We start from the raw sequence: 21,323 nt of genomic DNA, 5'->3' as shown, positions 1-21,323 counted from the left end.
TAGGAGTTAATTATGCTAGTTTTTCTACTTCTGTATAAATTTGAAGTTTATCATAACTAAAAAATAAAAGTTAATTTTAAAATTTAAAAGAAAGTGAAAAGCACTAGTAAACACTACTTTGAAATTCTAAATATAATTAAATCTATTAATCTATCACTGAATAAAGACTAGAAATATCTCACATTAAAAGGATGTCAGCTGATCAGAACTTTCCTTCATATACTTCTGAGTTGTGACTTAAAAAAAAACAGAAAAAAAGGTAAATATTATCTTCATTATACCATCAAATGTAAAATGCTCCAATATTTTAGATACTGCTAAAATACTGTCAATTATGATTGTAAGATGCTTCTCAATTTCAGAGATGTTGTAATGTGAAAATATGTGTACCTTAGAATTGATGAAATACAGCAAATAATAGGCCACATTCAGCCACCAGCCTTTTTTTTTCTGACCTGGGATCAGAGGATCTGATTATCTATTATAGATCTCGTAATCTGGAGATCTCGTAAGATGGAGTTTTATTTTTCTTTAAAAAAAGAAAAAAAGAAGATGACTTGTGAATGATAGTTATCAGAGAGATATTTTCATATGGTAAAATTTCTATTTAGTGAACACTTATAAAGCTAGGCATAAGGTAAGGTTTTAGGAGCTGATTCAGACTTACTGTTTGCCTCCATGCCCCTGATACTGAAGGGCCTGTAGGACCCCCTAAAGTGGCAACAAAAAGGACAATGAACTACCACCTCTATTTTGGAGTGTGCTCCCCTACCTCAAAATTTTTCCTATTGATTGATAAGAAGAGTTTTGAAGAGTTAGGTAACCAAGAAGCACATTCAAAGGATCAATAGGTATTGTTCCTGCCTTGCCTAATTCCATTTTCTTTTTAATAAATGAAATTTTACAAGGTTTCCTTCACCCTATTTCATGTAAATTTATCCAGTATTGGGGCAAAGTTTTTCCCTAAAACTATATTTTATTTCAGACATTATTTGCTATAAATTTTAAAAAATACATTCAAATGCTCACAGGTTTCAGGCAGTAACTAGTCATTTACAAACAGACAAAATAGCCAAAGCAAATATTAAATATGCAATTTTAATGTGTACCAACTACTTTACTTTTCAAAGTAGGCTTCTCTTCTCTTCCGCAGCTCTTCTGAAGTAAGAGTTGTACCTGATGTCTGTGGAGTATCTTGAGATATATTTCTGGAACTACCTAAAAACAAAACAAAAGAAAACAAAAAACAATCACTTTATTGCCACCTGTTTGCTATGACATAGATATTTAAATTTCTTAATGCTTTATAGTTTGTGTGTTTATATTAATAAAGCATTACTTTAATTGATTAAAAAAAACAATCACTTTATTTACCAATTTAAGTAACAATAAGTTTATACTAATTTGAGCAAGTATTTCTAGTTTTCTTCTTTAAAATATTCTTGCTCCTATTCTATAAATATAAGAAAGGCTCTGAAAGTCTCAGGGGAAATCTGATTAAGGCAGTCCAAATCAAATGTATGTCCACTGCAACCAATGCTGTTACCCATCTGTGATACAGAAGATGTGAGAATATAAGTCAAACCACCAACATGGTAAGAGAAGTCATTAACACCACACTTGTGTGCTCTCTTTAAATTATTAGAAATGAATCTACACCTTCAAAGGCAGAGTAGTCCTCAAAGCAACATAAAGTGGATAATCATAAAACAAACCCATCCTCTGGTCTCCTCTATCCTCAAACATTTGCGTACAACAACTTATTTGTTTCAATGTTCTCACTTGATAATTGTTCCAAACAGAGATTCTGCACAAATTGTAAAATAAAGTGGTAGGAAGAATGAATTATATAAAAATGTCTAAAATTATAAAATCTGGTTTCTGGTCATTACTGGGCAAGTCTAGCAGGGCTCAATTAACCAAAAATGGGATTGCACACCATATGGAGTACTCAAAGGTGAGTTCAGAAGCAAGAAAACTTCAGGATAAAAATAATCTTCATATTAATAGAAGCTCAATTTTATTTAGATATTTAAGGAATTCAATTGATGAACAATTTCATTAGAAAGTAGAAGCAAATTCATATGAATTAGATAAAAAACAAGCTATAGGTATGAACACGGTAGCTCATGCCTGTATTCCTAACAGTTTGGGAAGTTGAAGCAAGAGGATCACTTGAGGCCAGGAATTCAAGACGAGCCTAAGCAAGATAGAGACCCTGTCTGTACAAAAAATAGAAAAAAAATTAGCCAGGCATAGTAGTGAGAGCCACTTGGGAGGCTGAGGCAGGAGGATCGCTTGAGCCCAGGAGTTTGAGGTTGCAGTGAGCTATGACGCCAATGCACTCTAGCCTGGGAGAGAGAGCAAGACCCTGTCTCAAAAAACAACATAAGCCGGGCGTGGTGGCTCACGCCTGTAATCCTAGCACTTTGGGAGGCCGAGGAGGGCGGATTGCTCAAGGTCAGGAGTTCGAAACCAGCCTGAGCGAGACCCCGTCTCTACCAAAAATAGAAATAAATTAATTGACCAACTAAAAATATATATACAAAAAATTAGCCGGGCATGGTGGCACATGCCTGTAGTCCCAGCTACTCGGGAGGCTGAGGCAGTAGGATCGCTGAGCCCCGGAGATTGAGGTTGCTGTGAGCCAGGCTGATGCCACAGCACTCACTCTAGCCTGGGCAACAAAGTGAGACTCTGTCTCAAAAAAAAAAAAAAAAAAAAAAAAAAAAAAAAAAAAACAACATAAAACCCCACTTTGTACTTAAATAAGCCACTTTGAGCTATTTCTCAACATTTCTGACTCCTTAGATGGGCTTATATCACTAAAATAGTGGGCCTACCAAAGTGCATTTAAGCTTTAAGCTGCATCGCCGTAAGTGTTAGATCTTTGTAAAATCAAGTCCGGGGCCTTGTGTCATGTCTAATGGCATATATTTATGAAAAAGCTAGTTTGGGTAAGGGTCAACTGACACTCATGAAGATTAACCTCCATTTACTATTATGTTAGTACAGTATTATAACCAAATAAAATAACCAGAAGTAAAAATATAACTAGTCCTAATATAATATAGGTTATAAAAAGTGATTGCCATTACAGGAAAGTAATTGTCAAAAAATGGTACTAACTTTCAGGAAAACTAAGAACAATCTGAATCAATTTTTCAACAATGAATAAAATGCACATCAAAATCTCTATACCTTGCATACTTAGCTGAATAGCTCTGCGGAGATCTGCTTCTTCATCTTCCATGTCAATTTCTTGGCGACTTAGTGCCAGAGCCCTCTGCAAATCCTCCTCATCTTCATCTAACATTCCTGAGCCATCATTTGTCTCTAAGACTCGTTCCAGGTCTGTTTTATGGACCCTAAAAAACAAAAGCACTGATAATAACTGCAAAGCAGTGTTCTTGTTTACACATAATATAAAGATATTTCTTATCTAAAGATTTTACATAAGTCAAAACTTAAGCATTTTCTGGCAGATAAGGTTTAGTAATATAAAGATTATGTTGTAATTTGAATCTAAGTTAATATATTTAAGTAATTCAAAGAGTTGATTCAAGTTTGAACCCATAAACTTCACTGAAATATAAGCATCACCAACAAAAGGACCATATATTGCAAAGTATGCATGAAAATTTAATTATTATAATGTAATACTATCATATATTCTATACTACAGGCTTAATTTTTACCTTTGTTCTTTTAGTTGTGCTAATTCTTCTCCAATAAGTTTTGGTCGATGCATCTGTTGGACCCTGATCATCTGCAGTAGTTGGTCAGCTTCACAATCTGGCAGATCACCCTTAACAACAAATATAGAATAACCTAAAAAAAAACCCAAAAGGCAAAATTTAACTAAAACAGCTAGTAAGAGATTCAAAATTGATTTAAAATGATAACAGAGGAAGCACAGTGTAATGGAAAAAAACATAAGCTGAAGATTCAAAAAGACCTGGATTCAAATAATGCTTCTTATACTGACTGGCAGGGTAACCTAGTAAAAGTTACTTAAAATCTCTGAGCCTCACTCTCTCCCACCTGTAAGACTGGAATAGCTGTCTCATAGAGTGACTATGAGAAATAAAATAATGTCTGTAAATGGCCCTACTAATACAGTGCTTGACAAAGTAGGCTAGTCACCAAAGGGTATCAGAGAGACAGGTAAAGGAGTAAGTAAAAGCAAGGGATTTGGAATCAGACTGCCTGGGTTTATTTACTTATTTTTTAGAGACAGGGTCTCCTATGTTGCCCAGGGTGGAGCCACTGCAGTCTAGAACCCCAGGGCTCAAGTGATCTTCCTGCCTCAGTCTCCTAAGTAGCTGGGACTACAGGTATAGGCCACCACACTCTGCGACTGCCTGGATTTAATCCTAGCTCTTCCACTTCCTAGCTGCATGGTTTCTGTAATCACTTAACCCATCTGTCTTAGTTTCTTCAAGTGTTAAACAAATGATACTGGTATCTTCCTCAGACATTGCTGTGAGGACACAATCAGATAATGTGCCCAGTGACAGGTAACCCAGGTATAATGAGTCATTTGTAGAAATGGAAAAAACAGAGCATGATGGCATTGAACCCAAGGGAGACAGTGTTTCAAGAAGGGAGGATACAGTTAGGAACCAAAGTTTTAGTTATGAAAGAAAAGAGATACAAATATATAAAATGAAAGAAGTTGGCCAGGTGTGGTGGCTTATGCCTGTAATCCTGGCACCTTGGGAAGTAGAGGCAGGAGGATCACTTGAGACCAGGAGTTCAAGACCAGCCTGGGCAACATAGTGAGACCCCGTCTCTACAAAAAAATGTTTAAAAAAATCAAATAAGTTAAATAAAAACACTATAATCCTAAATGTGGATTAAAAATAACTACGTGATGACAAACCCAGTAGCAATAAGTATGCCAATGCTCAGACTGTGATCTCTTAATATCGTTAATCACAGGAACCAGGTATCCTTGGAGAAATGAGAGTTCAAATACAGGGCAGAAAATATACAAGATAAGCTTGCAACATCTTGTTAAATGAGAAAGCAAGCCTTCAAAAGACTACAGTGGTCATATCAGAGATTTGGGGATAAACGTCAAAAGATTCTCACTGGTCTAAGATGAATAAATTTAAGTGTAAATATGAATAATAATTACAATGGACTAAAACAAATGAACTACATTTTTAAGTTTAGTTTAGTTTAACAAAAACAAGAAAGTAATTGGTCACCTTTGAAGAACATTATGAAACCAATTTGTTTTAACAACTGATAAAGGGAAAGGAATATTTATCCTGCTTTTCCTATATGGAACTATACTTCAGGAAAACCAAATAATTGATGAAGAGAAGTTTATTTGTATAGTATTCCAGCTACTAAATGAAGGAATGGTAGGAATCTAATAACATTTTGCAAGTTTTAATGAAATAAAGAATATAGACACTGATCATCAATAGCTACTAACATCACAAAGAGACAAGCAGACATCAAGTGCCATGTGATCTATGAAGAGTCTTCTACCCTTCTCCAAAACCCAGCATGAGTGCCAGAGTCCAAGCTGTCACCTTCTCTTTTAATACTGGAAAAATAATGACAGGTTCTGAGGCAGCCTGATACTGATTTTGATATACAATTTTATTCTGTGCAAGTTAAACCAGACAGCTAACAGAGTGCAAGGCACTTTCCTCTTTCTGCTTTTGGTAGTAAGTAGATAGCAAATTTCATGCTACTGCTAAGTTCAACACTATCATGTTCAAAAATTTTCTGCTACCCCCCAAAGCACCTGTTGCTGGAAATCTGTTTAAATGCCATTCTTCTTCTGTACAACTGCTACTCGTTTTTGATCTACACTAAAAGACAGAAGACCCTGTGTACTAAGCAGTCTCTTTTCTGTCATGAAAATTTGCATGGTTTGCCTACACAAGAATTTCTTTTTTATTTATTTTCTTGAGACAAGGTCTTGCTCTGATGCTCGGGCAAGAGTGCAGTGGTGTCATCATAGCTCAGTGTAAACTCAAACTCCTAGGCTCAAGCAATCCTCCTGCCTCAGCCTCTCAGGTAGCTGGGACTACAGATACATGCCACTACACCTGGCTATTTTTTTAATTTTTTGTAGAAACAGGGTCTCACCATTGCCCAGGCTGGTCTAGAACTCTTAGCCTCAACTGATTCTCTTGGCCTGGCCTCCTAAAGTGCTATGATTACTGGCGTGAGCCACTGCACCCAGCCACACAGGAATGTCTAAATCTCTCAGGCAGCAGTGGCGGTATCAATTCACCTATTTTTCATAGGCTCAAAACACAAGTAGATATTTAAGCAAGTTGATAGATTTGCTGGTAGAAAGATAAGCAAGTTCTCTTTTAATTGAGTCAATGTTCTTAGTAAAATATAAAGGAAGGCCATAAGCAAGGTGTAAGGATGGGAAAGGGGAGTGGTTAGAGGTTTGCAGAGATAAGCTATGAGATAATCATCTTGCAGACTAGTGCATGGATTTACTGAGATAACATAGTGGGAATGAACGTTAGGCAGCACCAAGGGCTCCATTGATATTTTTGATTGTAAATTTAAAGTAAACCAATCATCATGTTTTGTGGTATCCTTTAGTCATGTTCACCTGTGCCGGTATAGGAATGGACAAAGCCAAGCTTTGGTTTTAGCCAGGACTGAGATTCTTGTGATTAAAGTATGGTAGAGGGAACAAGGGGAAAAGAAGTTGAGAAATGCAACAGAGTGATTATAATGATGGATGATAAAAAAACAAGCAGGGTAAGAAAGGAAGTATGGATATAAAGGGAGTGTTTGGGCCCTCTAGTAGGGTTTAAAAATTTGTTGGACCCAGACGCGGGTGGTGTGCGCCTTTAGTTCTAGTTATTCGGAAGACTGAGGCAGGAGGATTGCTTAAACCCAGGAGACCAGCCTGGGCAACATAGTGAGACTTTGTTTAAAAAAAGGCCGGGCGTGGTGGCTCACGCCTGTAATCCTAGCACTCTGGGAGGCTGAGGCAGGTGGATTGCTCGAGCTCAGGAGTTCAGAACCAGCCTGAGCAAGAGTGAGACCCTGTCTCTACTAAAAATAGAAAGAAATTAATTGACCAACTAAAAAAACATATGCAAAAAATTAGCCGGGCATGGTGGCACATGCCTGTAGTCCCAGCTACTTGGGAGGCTGAGGCAGTAGGATCGCTTGAGCCGAGGAGATTGAGGTTGCTGTGAGCTAGGCTGATGCCACGGCACTCACTGTAGCCTGCACAAAAAGTGAGACTCTGTCTCCAAAAAAAAAAAGGAACTGTGGGAATAAAGAAAAGAAAAACATAAAAAACATGGTAAAAAGATGGGAGGTGGTAGTCAAAGAGTAGTATGCTTGCAATTGAGATTGGAAGGTGGTTATGGTTATTGGCAATGGCTAGGAAAGAACGAATCATCTTTTAAAGTAAGAAACAAGGTATTGGATTGGTTGGATTGACTGAAGCAGAGAAAAAGACAGTGAGTCAGATCCTAAAATCTTCAATGGAAAAAGACAAAGCTCATGGATGACTGCAAAATGGCAGGGAGTAGTTTAATCTCCTATTTCCAAGGAGCTAGAGTTTATAAGGAAGGACAGGAGCTTAGAAGGGGTGAGGAAGAACAGGAAGAACATCTACCCCTCCTCTCAGCCCTGTGATGTGTGACGTATGGAAGAAAAAAGCCATTACTGAGAAGGGCTGCAAAGAAAGCAGGATCCTCAGAGGAGGGCCTGGTGTCAGTGAGAACTCTACAGCATCGCCCAAATCATAGCCTAAAGTTCACCAAGTCAAGCATAAAGATTATTTCATTCGCACTGCCAGAAAAATAGTATTGTTACACTCACATTTAATGAGCCAGTTTTACTTGGCTACTTCCAAAGATAACATTGCAAAATTTGCAGTCTTTATTTACCTTCCTGTTGTAATTGAGCCAAGAAAAGTGCAAGGTATGTATCTGATATTAATTCTGGACCCGTCAAGAGAGAATTCAAGTTAAACCACTGTAAAAAAAATTGTCAATATTTTAGTGTGTATTATAGAAAAGGACGTTTCACATGTTAAGAATAGATATATCCCATCTAAACTTAGTAAGATTGTCTAAACACTGGAAATATGCCAGGTTGAGCTTTTCTTTAAAGTAGCTGGATAACGTGATTTAAAAAACTGAAATTAAATGTTAGACTTATCTAACATTTAATATCTAAAGGCATCTATTAAATGTCTTTTTAAAAACAGAAGTTCGCTTTAAGCCATAAACGTCAAATCTCCCAAAAATAAAAACTAATAGTCAATATCTATAATTAAATATCTTTCATAGTCCAACATAACTCAAATAACATCTATCATATTGATAAGGAAGAAAAGGACAACTACATAAAGTTTTCCCACTAGTGATAATTTTGGTCAAAAACTCCAATTGTGAGAAAATCAGACATTCCAGGAAGAGAATTTATAATTATCAACTTATTTTTAAAAAGTCACTAAATCCACCATCACATAACATCTTTTATCACTACCTCACAGGAATCCTAATTTACCCCACAAGATACAAAAAGTTTCAAAAGTTACTGTCAATATTATGACCAACTACTTTTTGTGGATTTTGACATTGCAGATAATACTTTTTCCAGTCAACTCTTTTTTTTTTTTTTTTTTTTGAGACAGAGTCTCGCTTTGTTGTCCAGGCTAGAGTGAGTGCCGTGGCGTCAGCCTAGCTCACAGCAACCTCAAACTCCTGGGCTCGAGCGATCCTTCTGCCTCAGCCTCCCGAGTAGCTGGGACTACAGGCATGAGCCACCATGCCCGGCTAATTTTTTTTTTTATATATATATCAGTTGGCCAATTAATTTCTTTCTATTTATAGTAAAGACGGGGTCTTGCTCTTGCTCAGGCTGGTTTTGAACTCCTGACCTTGAGCAATCCGCCCGCCTCGGCCTCCCAAGAGCTAGGATTACAGGCATGGGCCACCGCGCCCGGCCAGACAACTCTTTTATTATACAGGGATCTCAGACAGAAAGAGTCTATAATGAAAAATATATTTTTAAACAAAAATATAAATTAAAACCAAAGACAATAAACTGAAGTTTCACATCTGTATTTGTCAAAGATGAAGTAGTAAATAAGAAAACTCAATTTTGAAGAAAATTTTGAAAACCTCTTAAAATAATAAGCAAGACATTCCTTTGTAAATCAATACAAAGGAACGCCTGGAATCAAAGTCTTCAGACCTTATAAATGCAGTTCTTCCTTTACACAGAAAGTAAAGAATATTGGATCATAATTTCTTAAAGGTATAAATAAAACTCAGAGTTTAAATAATCTTGGCAGTGTCCTGCCCTGGTTTTACCCGAGGGCTGATTGCCACTTGGGTCAGTCTCTACCATAAGCCTTTACATCACACCTCTTCACTTGCTCTTAGCTCCTCAGGAAGAACTTTAAAACTGATCATTTAGGATGAAACTGTTTATAGGTGGCTGACTTAAAAGATAACAGCAGGGTTTTTGTTTTTGAATTATCTTTCATCGATTTAATTCAATGTACTCTTTCTTAGACTTCATTTTCTTTTTTGCCTTTTATTTATTTTTTAAAACAGCGTTATTGAGGTATAATTGATGTGCAATAACCTGAACTAATATTTAAAGTGTATACTTTGAAACGTTTTAACATTTGCTGTACACCTATAAAACCATCACTACACCAAGACAGTGAACACATTCATCACGGCCAGGTTTCCTATGCCCCTTTGTAGGCCTCCCCTGTCACACCGCTTCGCCCTCCTCATCTCCAAGCAATCACTGGTCAATCTCCTTTCTGTCATTATAGACTAGTTCAACGTTTTTTAGACTTTACTACAAATGGAACCAAAAGTATGTAGTATTTTGCATCTGGCTTCTTCTTTCGGCATAATTATTTTGAGATTCATCCATGGTGCTACCTGTACCAATAGTTCATTCCTTTTTATTGTATTAGTTTATTTTTAATAACCCTCTTCCAGACATTCAAAATTCTAATAAAAAGGACTTTAAATGACTGTTTCTTAAAAAAGCTTGCTCAGAACACATTCCATGTTTTTCTAAGAAGTTATTTTATGCAAATATATATATTACATGGCATTTTAGAATCATGTGAATAATCTTCCTACACAAAAACCAACATGGTTGAATGCTTTTATTCTTGCTTGATACTGTTTCAGGCTTTTTGACAGTATTATAATAATGTTATTAGGTTATTAAGTACGGAATGTCCAATTTCCTTAAGTACTAAGTTTGAGAGTTGATACCTCTGACATTTCACTTTCATACTTCCTTTCTTTATTATTGTGAAGACACATCCTCATTCTTTCAAATGCATGTTTTTGGCTTATGATTACCTTTCAAAAAAAATTTTTAGAGCAATTTTTGTGAAACCATGCATAAGTCAAAAATTTGGGTTATGGCCAGGTGTAGTGCCTCACGCCTGTAATCCTAGCACTCTGGGAGGCTAAGGCAAGAGGATTGCTTCAGGTCAGGAGTTCAAGACCAGCCTGAGCAAGAGTGAGACCCCATCTTCTCCACTAAAAATAGAAAAAATTAGCCGGGCAACTAAAAATAAAAACAAAAAATTAGCCAGGTGTTGTGGTTAGCGCTTGTAGTCCCAGCTACTCAGGAGGCTGAGGCAGAAGGACAGCTTGAGCCCAGGAGTTTGAGGTTGCTGTGAGCTTGGCTGATGCCATGGCATTCTAGCTAAGGCAACAACAAATTCATGTTATTTTTGAATATGAGTTCTGTTCTAGAACAAATGCAATGCAGACAGCTCGAAATATCAATGAAGTGCTTGGGAAGAATGTGGCTAATGAACGCATAGTATATTGATGGTTTTAAAAGTTCCACTCTGGTGATTTTAATCTTGCAAATGAGCCATGTAGGTGACCTGAGACCAAGGTGGATAATGATGAGCTGAAAGCTATAGTGGAAGCGCATCCTTGTCAACCTACAGGGGAATTAGCAGCAAGGTTTGATATTACTATTAATATCCCAACAATATTAGACCATTTGAAACAAATGGGCAAGGCAAAGAAGCTGGATAGATGGGTTCCACATGAATTAAACAAACATCAGAAGAGAAATCATCTCAAAGCTTGCCTTTCTTTGCTGTCACAACATAAAGGCAAACCATTTCTATACCATATTGTTACATGTGATGAAAAAAGGATTCTTTTTGACAATTGTAAGTGTTTGGCTCATGTGGTTGGATAAAGATGAAGTGCCAAAACACAGTCCCAAACTAAATATTCATCAAAAAAAGCTAATGGTGTCTGTTTGGTGGTACAGTGCTGGTATTATCTGCTACAGCTTCATGAAACCTGGTCAATCGATGACAGCGGATGTCTACTGCAACCAATTGGAGGAAATGATGAGGATGCTTGCGATTAAGCAGCCACGTTTGTTAAAGACAGGCCAATCCTCTTGCAAGACAATGTTTGACTACACGTCACACAATGTTTCTCAAACTATAGAAGCTGGACTTGGAAACTCTGTCATCCACCATATTCACCAGACCTTGCACCAGCTACAACTTCTTGCAGGCTTTGGTCCACTTCTTGCAAGGAAAAATATTCAATTTTCAACAAGCTGTGGAAAATGCCTTTGACAATTTCATCATCACTCATTCTCCAGGCTATTTTGCTGCTGACATAAGCAAGCTACTGTTAAGATGGCAAAAGAGTGTTGACAGCTCAGGCACATATTTTGATAAATTAAACTGTTTGAGATATAATAAACTAAACTTTCGAAGTGAAATCAGACATTTCATATTTAATGACCTAATAATAATAAACTGACAGAACATATTCATCACATGAAAACACATTTAAAAGTAACCATATATGCATAGTCTTAAACACAGAATTTTTCTTATGATACAGTTTAATTGTACATGGTTGTCACAAACAATCTATAAGAGAAACTGATATTATCTTTTAAAATAGCAAATTTTTATCTACCCAAATTGAAACCATGCCACACATACATTACTGGTCAGTTCCCTCTTTCAAAGGCACTAATCCCTTACATTTTAGTTTTAAATGAAGTGCAGAATGAGAAAAAAGACAGGGAAGGAAGAGAAATATTACCTGTTTTCCTAATTTTCTAACTGTAAACCAGTGTTCTTTATAATTGCATATAAATGATCTTTCATTTCTAGAAAAAAATACATACACAATATTAAGTTGAAATATTGAGTTCATATTCAGTCTACTAGCATTACATAAAATTTGTGATAATTTAAAGATTATGTTTACAGTTAAGTAATCACTGATTTTTTAAAAAATTACACAATTTTATGAGCCCCTCCACAGTAGCCTAGTGATGCTGTGCCAAAATGACAGCCTCACTACCACTCAAGGGTCAGCTCTGATGCCACAGATGCTGCGGTGTCAGGAAAGCTCAGAGGGTAGATGATCATGGACGTTAGAAAGGTGAATCAGGGGCCAGGCATGGTGGCTCACGCCTGTAATCCTAGCACTTTGGGAGGTCAAGGCCAGAGGATTGCTTGAGGCCAGGAGTTTGAGACCTATTTTTATCTCTACAAAAAATAAAAAGTAAAAAAAATTGCCAGGTGTGGTAGTGCACACCTGTAGGTAGTCCTAGCTACCTAGGAGGCTGAGGCAGGAGAATCACTGGAGCCCAGGAGTTTGAGCTTGCAGTGAGCTATGATGATGCCACTGCACTCATGCCCTGGCAACAGAGTTAGCCCCTGTCTCATTAAAAAAAAAAAAAAAAAAAAAGGTAAAATATGGAAGTCTGAGGGAATACAACAGAAATAAGGACTATCAAAACAAAAGCATCCAAAATATATTTCTCTTCTTTAAGAAAGCGTAACTTTAAAAATGAAGTTTAGGAAAAGAAATGTAGGAAATACAAAATAAAATCTTACATAGGATCAATCCTGAGCCTCTGATACTCTGGGCTGTTGAACAGGATTAGTTCTAAACCCCAAACTTTCAAGGCATTGCTTATAACCTGTTAAAAAAAATAGCAACTTTTTATGAGCTAAGCCATTCAATTCCAAATTTAAGTAGTATAGCCATGTTAGTTATGTAAACAATCATACTTCATGTATAAATTTCTCTAGAAGGGTATGGTCTTTAAAAAGTATGCATGTACAGATATATCACTAAATCCATAAATAATATACACATATATATTAAAAGTGCTTCTTATACTAGGTTTCTGAGATGTTCCAGAGCACCACACAATTCCTAGATAAAACTGCCACAAAAATGCAGATGTATATTCTATTCAGTAAGCACTGGTCTTAAAACTAGTCCACTACATATATCTGATAAATTTGGCTTCTGTGAATGCTGCTTTAGAAAAGTTACATTCAACTCACTACCTGCAGTGTCAGCAGTCACATGTCTATTAAAAAAAGTTCTCCCTGGGGATTTAGACAGAAAGTGTCATATATTTTAGAATTCTCTGGTCATAGGTTTGTAATTTGTAGAAAAGAAACAAAAGGCAAACCTGATTATTTCAAACTATCTGAGAAAAAAAGAGAAATTTCTGAAAATTCACTGTCTACCCTCCAAGGTAGCCAACAAAAAGCAGCAAGGGAACCAGGTACAAAATGTGAACGCAGTGCAGTGGGCAAATGTCAACCAGCAACAAGAGCAGCACAGCACAAACAGGACACAGCAAGAGCTACAACAACTCTGACCTCCAGTCCTAGCCCTGTGGTAGCCATTACCTGTAAACAGTGGCACGATGAAGCACTGGGTGGAAATGCTGGTGGATGAGGAGGGTAGTAAAAGGGAAGTATAGATCCACAAATAAAAGAATGTCACAAGTACATATAACACAACCGTAGAATTCAAAGGGAGCTATAATTTAAAAAAAAAGTCAAAAGCCACAAACCATAATAAAGGAATCCAATCCTGATAAGCTGATTTAAATGGAAGGTAGCAAGATATTGCACTGTCTCAAATTTACTCAAGAGATAGTTAAGTTTGAAATATTGCGACTTATTAGAATTAATGTTATTAGCATCCAGATATAATCTCTCAAAAAGTAATTTTTAAAATCCTTCCTCTAAAATAAAGATTCTACAATCCTAATTTTCATCTATATAAAAATCTAGTACTCTAGAGCAGTGGTCCCCAACCATTTTGGCACCAGAGACCAGTTTCATGGAATACAATTTTTCCACGGACCACGGCTGGGGGAGTGGGCTGTCGTGGGTTGGGGACCCACTCTCTAGGGGTGCGGAGCTTAGGCAGTGATGCAAGGCCCATTTCATAACAGGCCACAGACCAGTACCAGGCCATGGCCCAGGAGTTGGGGACTACAACTCTAGTACAGTTTTATACTTTTGTAGACATATCTATTGGAAGAACCTCTGAAGGTCACATAATTACAGTGACTATATAAACAATGCTTAGTATATGCTGGTTACTACTCACCTGAATAGAGAAAAACCCGCTGTCATCCATATTTCCAGAAGGCTGCTGTTCATTTTGATAGGTAATTGAAGCAGGAGTGGGAGTGGAAAAAGAAGGATGAAAACTGTCATTAGTGTGCATATTTAAAATATCATCTTATGCATTCCCATTTACAAAGAGCAGAGTCATAATTTACCAGTCAGATCCTTATAAAATGAATGGCTCACTCTTTTTAAAATAGTACCCACAATTTTTTAAAAATGTGACTTAGTGAGTTTAAGAGAAGTACCTGTAAAAATGTGCGATAATCTTCACTAGTAACTCCTCCTTCTGCCATTCTCATCCTTTCTTCTTCATCTAGCTGATGTGCAATTGAAGATAATTCCACTGGGCTAAAATATTCTCCTTGCAACAGATTATTCAGGCAGTGTTGAGCACAAAGGGAGCCTTCTTGCTAATATTTCCAAAAGAAAAAATTCAAATGTGATTTATTAAACAGATTTATACAGTAACTTCCCCTAAAAATTTTAATCATTAACTTTTAACATAGTCAAACTGAACCTTTTTAGTTTGACTAAAGCATAATTAACAAGGATTGCTTGAGTCCAAGAGTTTGAGGTTGCTGTGAGCTAGGCTGACAGCACAGCACTCTAGCCCGGGCAACAGAGTTGAGACAAAAAAAGAAAAAATAGGCAAAACGAACTGATGATGTCAGAATTCAGGACAGTGGTTACCTTTGGTAGGAATGGGGTGGAAAGTTAGTACCTGCAAGAAGGCCTAAAGGATGCTTATAGCATGCAGGTAAATCTTCTGTTACTTGATCTCAGTGTTGTTTACAAATGTATTCACTTTGTGAGAATTCATCGAGCTGTACTGTTTTTTTTTTTTAAAAAGTAATTTATTTTGTATTTTGCTTTTCATTATTTAAAGAGACTAGGTCTTACTATGTTGCCAGGGCTGGCCCAGAACTCCTAGGTTCAAGCAATCCTTCCGCCTTGGCCTCCTGAGTAGCTGGGACTACAGGTGTGCACCACTGCACCTGCACTGAGCTGTATTCTTATGATTTGTGTGCTCCTCTGTGTGTTATACTTAATAAAAAAAAAAAATCTAAACAAGTAAAAAGCATCTACTAAGATACAGCTATACATACATATCAAGAGCACCCAATATGGTGACCAGACACTGGATTTTCTAGCAACAGTCCTAACATAAATTTTTCTGTCCTGCTGTCAGGCTACATCCTTCAGTTTGGGGTTTGCAAACTGTGGTCACCATACTTAGTATCATATTATAGAAACAGTGACATCCAAATATTTGATAAAAATTTCTCTCCACAAGGCTAGGCACGGTGGCTCACGCCTGTAATCCTAGCACTCTGGGAGGCAGAGGCGGGCGGATTGCTTGAGGTCAGGAGTTCAAAACCAGCCTGAGCAAGAGCAAGACCCCGTCTCTACTATAAATAGAAAGAAATTAATTGGCCAACTAATATATATATATATATATATATATATATATATACACACACACATATATATATATATATATAATTAGCCAGGCATGGTGGCGCATGCCTGTAGTCCCAGCTACTCGGGAGGCTGAGGCAGGAGGATCACTTGAGCTCAGGAGTTTGAGGTTGCTGTGAGCTAGGCTGATGCCACGGCACTCACTCTAGCCTAGGCAACAAAGTGAGACTCTGTCTCAAAAAAAAAAAAAAAAATTTCTCTCTACAAAAAATAGCTTTAAATTATGTCAAATAAACACTTGAAATCAAATGTTGTCCAAGTAGAAAGCATCAAGTTTTGTCCTTCTAATATGAATTAATGGAAGGAAAGAACAAACTGTTCAGTCCAAATGCAAAAATCACTTAAGTCACAAGATGGATCAAATTATACAGACCAATAAAATTGTACAATGACCCCCACCGTAAGAGTACGCATTTTCCTGCCCCATTCCCACCCCAAATTATCCCCAACCACCTTTTTTTTTTTTTTTGAAACAGAGTCTTATTCTGTTGCTAAGAGCAGAGTGCCCAGTGTAGGGTAGCTCACAGCAACCTGGGCTCAAGTGATCCTCCTGCCTCAGCATCCTGAGTTGCTGGTACTACAGGTGCACACTGGCTAATTTTTTCTGTTTTTGTTTTTTAGTAGAGGCAGCGTCTCAGGCTGGTCTTGAACTCCTGACCTCAAGTGATCATCCCACCTCAGCCTCCCAGAGTGCTAGGATTATAGGCATGAGCCACCTCACCCAGTGTCAGCCATCTCTTTCTCATCGAACTTTACCCAAAATAGAACAGAATTTCACTTTACTATAATCAAAGTTCAGCAATGTCAAAATTCTATGATTTCAGACCCAGACTTGATCGTGTTGGGCTACAGGATGAGCAAACTGCAGTTCTACCAAGATATTTTATAAAACCACAAAAGGGAACTACAACCAAACTATTCCCCCAACTACCACTCAAGTCTTCAGGACCAACCAGAAACTATTATAGTTCAAATTCCCAAAGACACTATTAACTACAATAGAAACCGGGTATAAACATAAGGGTGCTCTCAGAAATGGGCTAACTAGGGACACACAATCCATCCAGCAGCACTTCCTCTTCTCTTAGTGCTCTCCCATCCCTTATTATGAGGTTCAGCAGACACAAGCATCTGAGGAACAGCAATGGCCAGCACTTCCATAGCACTATCTGCCAGGGAGCATTCTAAGCACTGAGAATTCTGAGGTAAGTCATGTTATTATCCTCACACTATAGAGGAGGAAAATGGAATACAGAACTATTACATAGTTAGTAAGGATCATACAAATAGTAAACAGCAAAGCAGGGATTCAGTCCCAGACATAGGTTTCAAAGTATGTGCTTTTACCACTTCCTGAAGTAATTTATTTGTAATTTGGCTTTTCCTAAACCTTGAATATCCTAAAGATGGCTAAGAGCCAGCAATCACAAAAGGGAGTAACAAATGTCACAAAGACAATGGTCAACATCTCTTGAATCTTTTCACTACTTTTAACTATAACCACAACAAGTTTGGTTATCATTCCCAGTTCACATTACATTAAAAGTACTAATATAAATGGCATAGTGACTGCACCAAGAGCAGTCAGCAATACAAATGATAACCAAAATGACAGAAATCAGGCACCAGAACTAAAACAAACAACCACCACCACAAAAAGCCAGCAGTTGGTGTCATTTAATATTAGGGTTTAAGTTAGGGGCAAACTCTAGCCCATGAACCAAATTCAACCTGCCTCAATAGCTAATAACAGGCTTCACATTTTTAGATGGATGGGAAAACATATGCATACAAACAAGAATATGTGACAGAGTATATATGGCCTGCAATGCCTTAAAATATTTACAGAAAAGTTGTTTATTTTAGATAAATAGCTCCATATACATCTCAGATAGTCAAAGAACTCAAATACTTATTGAGTATTTACTTTGTGCCAGGTATTATCTCAGGCATTGAAGATCAGTGAAACACTATTTTCACATTCTAACTTAATAAAGGATACTCAAAGGAAAACTCTAAAATGGGGAAACCAATGATCCAAGAGGAAATGGTTGCAAGGCCCTTTGTAGGCAGATCTCCCTACCTACATAACTTCTTTAGAGGCAAAGTTGGTTCTCTGGCTCTCCAAACCCAGGACCTAGTAAGGGTTAAAGGCATGCTGTGGAGGGTAAAGGAGTATGCTGGAAAATGGCCTATTAAGCACGAACATTCCCAGAATGGACTATAAAGGAGATTATCAACAGTAGTTACAGCTCCCAGTAGTTACAGGAGCATAGTCTTGAACTATGCTCAAAGAACTTTAATTTGTTAAAAGTTCATTTGCTATTTTTTTTTTTTTTTTTTTGAGATACAGTCTCACCCTGTCGCCCTGACTAGAGTGCACTGGTGTCAGCCTAGTTCCCAGCAACCTCAAACTCCTGGACACAAGCAATCCTTCTGCCTCAGCCTCCCGAGTAGCTGGGACTACTCGGGAGGCTGAGGCATGCACCACCATGCCCGGCTACTTTTTTCTATATATATATATATTAGTTGGCCAATTTATTTATAGTAGAGATGGGGTCTTGCTCTTGCTCAGGCTGGTTTTGAACTCCTGACCTTGAGCAATCCACCCGCCTTGGCCTCTCGGAGTGCTAGGATTACAGGCATGAGCCACCTCGCCAGCCCTTATTTTAGGTTTTTTTTTTGAGACAGAGTCTCGCTTTGTTGCCCAGGCTAGAGTGCGTGCCGTACCCTCAGCCTAGCTCACAGCAACCTCAAACTCCTGGGCTCAAGCGGTTCTCCTACCTCAGCATCCGGAATAGCTGGTACTACAGGCATGTGCCACCATGCCCAACTAATTTTTCTATATATATTTTTAGTGGGCCAATTACTTTTTTTCTATTTATGGAAGAGACCCGGACTCACTCTAGCTCAGGCTGGTTTCGAACTCCTGACCTTAAGCGATCCACCTGCCTTGGCCTCCCAGAGTGCTAGGATTACAGGCGTGAGCCACCAGGCCCGGCCCATTTGCTATGTATGTTCTTATAAGTCGATAGTGTAAGTGTATTCCTTAAGTATCTTTAAGCCTATGCACATGCTGATAACTGAAAGTGACTTCTTTCAGGTAAGTAGATATTCATTAGGCTAGTGCCCAGCTTCTTTTGATATCATGGTTGAAGAATTACTTTCAAAATCTATCCAAACTGGGTAACAAGCAATACTTTAAAAATACACTGTATATAGCCAGGCGCGGTGGCTCACGCCTGTAATCCTAGCACTCTGGGAGGCTGAGGGGGGCGGATTGCTTGAGGTCAGGAGTTCGAAACCAGCCTGAGCAAGAGCAAGACCCCGTCTCTACTATAAATAGAAAGAAATTAATTGGCCAACTAATATATATAGAAAATTAGCCGGGCATGGTGGCACATGCCTGTAGTCCCAGCTACTCGGGAGGCTGAGGCAGAAGGATTGCTTGAGCCCAGGAGTTTGAGGTTGCTGTGAGCTAGGCTGACTCCACGGCACTCACTCTAGCCTGGTCAACATGCGAGACTCTGTCTCAAAAAAAAAAAAAACAACACTGTATAATTCTCATAAAATAATGTGGCAAATGTTTAAAGTCTTCCATGCTGAAACATGGTCCTACACCAAAGCCTTTGAAAATTAGTAATAAAAGAAAGGCGTTGCATCTAACAATTTGTTTAGATTCATACCACAGATTTATACCATGCTTCTCGTCTTTGATTGCTTTATGTATGAATTTTTAAATATCTGGGATAAATGATCATTCACAAGTATTTAATAAAACAAAAACCCTTTGCGCCTGCCTACTAAATACCAGCAACCATTTCCAGACATGAAACTATTATGAAACAAGATGTCATGTGCCAAAAGTATCTTGAGGAAGGTTTCACTCACACCCAAACGGCTTGATAACTGTACGTGGGAAAAGACGAGTTTCTCCACATACCACAAACAGCATCTCCAAGTGCGTAGTCATTGAAGAATTAAAGTCACAACAGGCCAGGCAGACTACAACAAAATTATTCCAGTCGACCCCTAATACCCAAGCAAAGCTGGCCTCCTGCTCCGGAAAGATGGGTATTACCCAAACAAAACAAACCCAAACATTCCGTAATAAAAACTCTTGTGACGACTTCCTAGCTTAGGGGCCCGCGGCGTTTCCTACTACACTTCCTGAGTGTCAGGCCCTACCATCGGCGAGCCAAGGTCCCCGTCCTCCAGCGCCTCGCAAATCTAGCGCAGGGGAAGGACAGGAACAAGATCCTAAATATCTAAAAGCACGGGAGACTCCAACATAGAACTGAGGAGCCCAGAGAAGGGAAAATTTAATTCTGCCAGGGTGGGACTGCGGAAGTCGAGTGGAACTGGGAAGGAAGGGTAGAGAGAGGTGTCCCAGAGGTGACTCTAGCTAGACTCTAGGAAGAGCAGGGGGGAAAGACTCCCCCGAAAAGGCTACGGAAAGTGGCGGAGAAAGGCAAAAGTTAACCCACTCGGAGCCACCCCCTCCCGTGTCCCGAGACGCCCCCGACCCTGGCTATACTCCCTCCTGGCTCCCCGGGCAGCAGCCTCGGTGGCTGGGGATGCGGTGAGGGCGTGGGTGAAGCTTCCTTCCCCGGGCCGGGGAGGCAGGCGCCTCGAGCGTCGCCCCTCGCCCGGCTAGGTCGGGATAAGGGCGACTGGGGCTCGACCCGGCCCTCCGCGAGGCCGTGATGCTGCACCCTACGCCCGCCACCGCGCCGCGCACGGCTCCCCCCGAACGCAGACACTCACTTTCTCGTGAAAGATGGACTCCATGTTTATTTGTCTGGAGCCAACGGCCCCCGCGCCGAACCTCCCCCCAGCTCCGCCCCCCGGCCCCGCTCCTCCGCCCACCCTGCCCCGCCCTGCCCGGGCCCTGCCCTGCCCTGCCCTGCCCAGCCCACGTGCCTCGCGCAGACCAATCACCCCCGAGGATGTGAGTCACGTGCAGGGAAGAGCGAGTGAACGCCGGGGCGGTAAACGCGGGGACACGTGACCTTGGTAGCTCGTTCTCCCGTCTTGTTATCCCGCCGTCTGGAGAGTGCTTCAGCGCCGCCTGCCGCCTGGAGGATCTTCTCTGCTTCGCACTCATTTCTGTGGGTTCTTATGTTTCTAGGGGTCTGGACCACCCACTCAAGTTCTATGTTCTTTTTGTTTTCCACATTATTTTGTATTTTCTACTTATAATATCTGCGCATATAATTACTTAATATCTTCCTCTTCTGCCATTGAAATCCTCGGTAAGAAAAAGGCGTCATTGCATTTCCCCCCAAACCTAGCACTTGTGTAAAAATAATAGTTAATATTTTTATGTCTTACGATGGGCTAGGCAGTCCTGTAAGTGCTTTGCATATGGTAACGAATTTAATACAGCAACCTTTGA

General features: G+C 39.0%; 1 protein-coding gene across 7 annotated transcripts in view; it reads right to left on the bottom strand.

The window, feature by feature from the left end:
- Positions 1 to 20,786, bottom strand: part of ATXN3 (ataxin 3) — a 34,897-nt gene extending 14,111 nt beyond the window's left edge. The window contains exons 1-9 of one of the 7 annotated variants that reach the window (XM_076003762.1): positions 20,693 to 20,786; positions 14,692 to 14,856; positions 14,424 to 14,468; positions 12,899 to 12,984; positions 12,096 to 12,162; positions 7,899 to 7,986; positions 3,699 to 3,831; positions 3,202 to 3,368; positions 1,122 to 1,218 (exon numbers count right to left, since the gene is read on the bottom strand). In XM_076003762.1, the coding sequence (XP_075859877.1) occupies positions 1,122 to 1,218; positions 3,202 to 3,368; positions 3,699 to 3,831; positions 7,899 to 7,986; positions 12,096 to 12,162; positions 12,899 to 12,984; positions 14,424 to 14,468; positions 14,692 to 14,856; positions 20,693 to 20,716 (872 nt within the window). In that variant the 5' untranslated portion in view covers positions 20,717 to 20,786. Of the gene's footprint in view, positions 1 to 1,121; positions 1,219 to 3,201; positions 3,369 to 3,698; positions 3,832 to 7,898; positions 7,987 to 12,095; positions 12,163 to 12,898; positions 12,985 to 14,423; positions 14,469 to 14,691; positions 14,857 to 19,868; positions 20,347 to 20,692 lie in introns of those variants that run through there. The other 6 variants (XM_076003763.1, XM_076003761.1, XM_076003760.1 and 3 more) reach the window with 6 other exon arrangements.
- Between the last annotated feature and the right edge of the window lie 537 nt (positions 20,787 to 21,323).

Source organism: Microcebus murinus, chromosome 6, assembly GCF_040939455.1.
Source record: "Microcebus murinus isolate Inina chromosome 6, M.murinus_Inina_mat1.0, whole genome shotgun sequence".
In the NCBI taxonomy this organism is placed as follows: domain Eukaryota; kingdom Metazoa; phylum Chordata; class Mammalia; order Primates; family Cheirogaleidae; genus Microcebus; species Microcebus murinus.
This window is presented reverse-complemented; position numbering and strand designations above follow the sequence as displayed.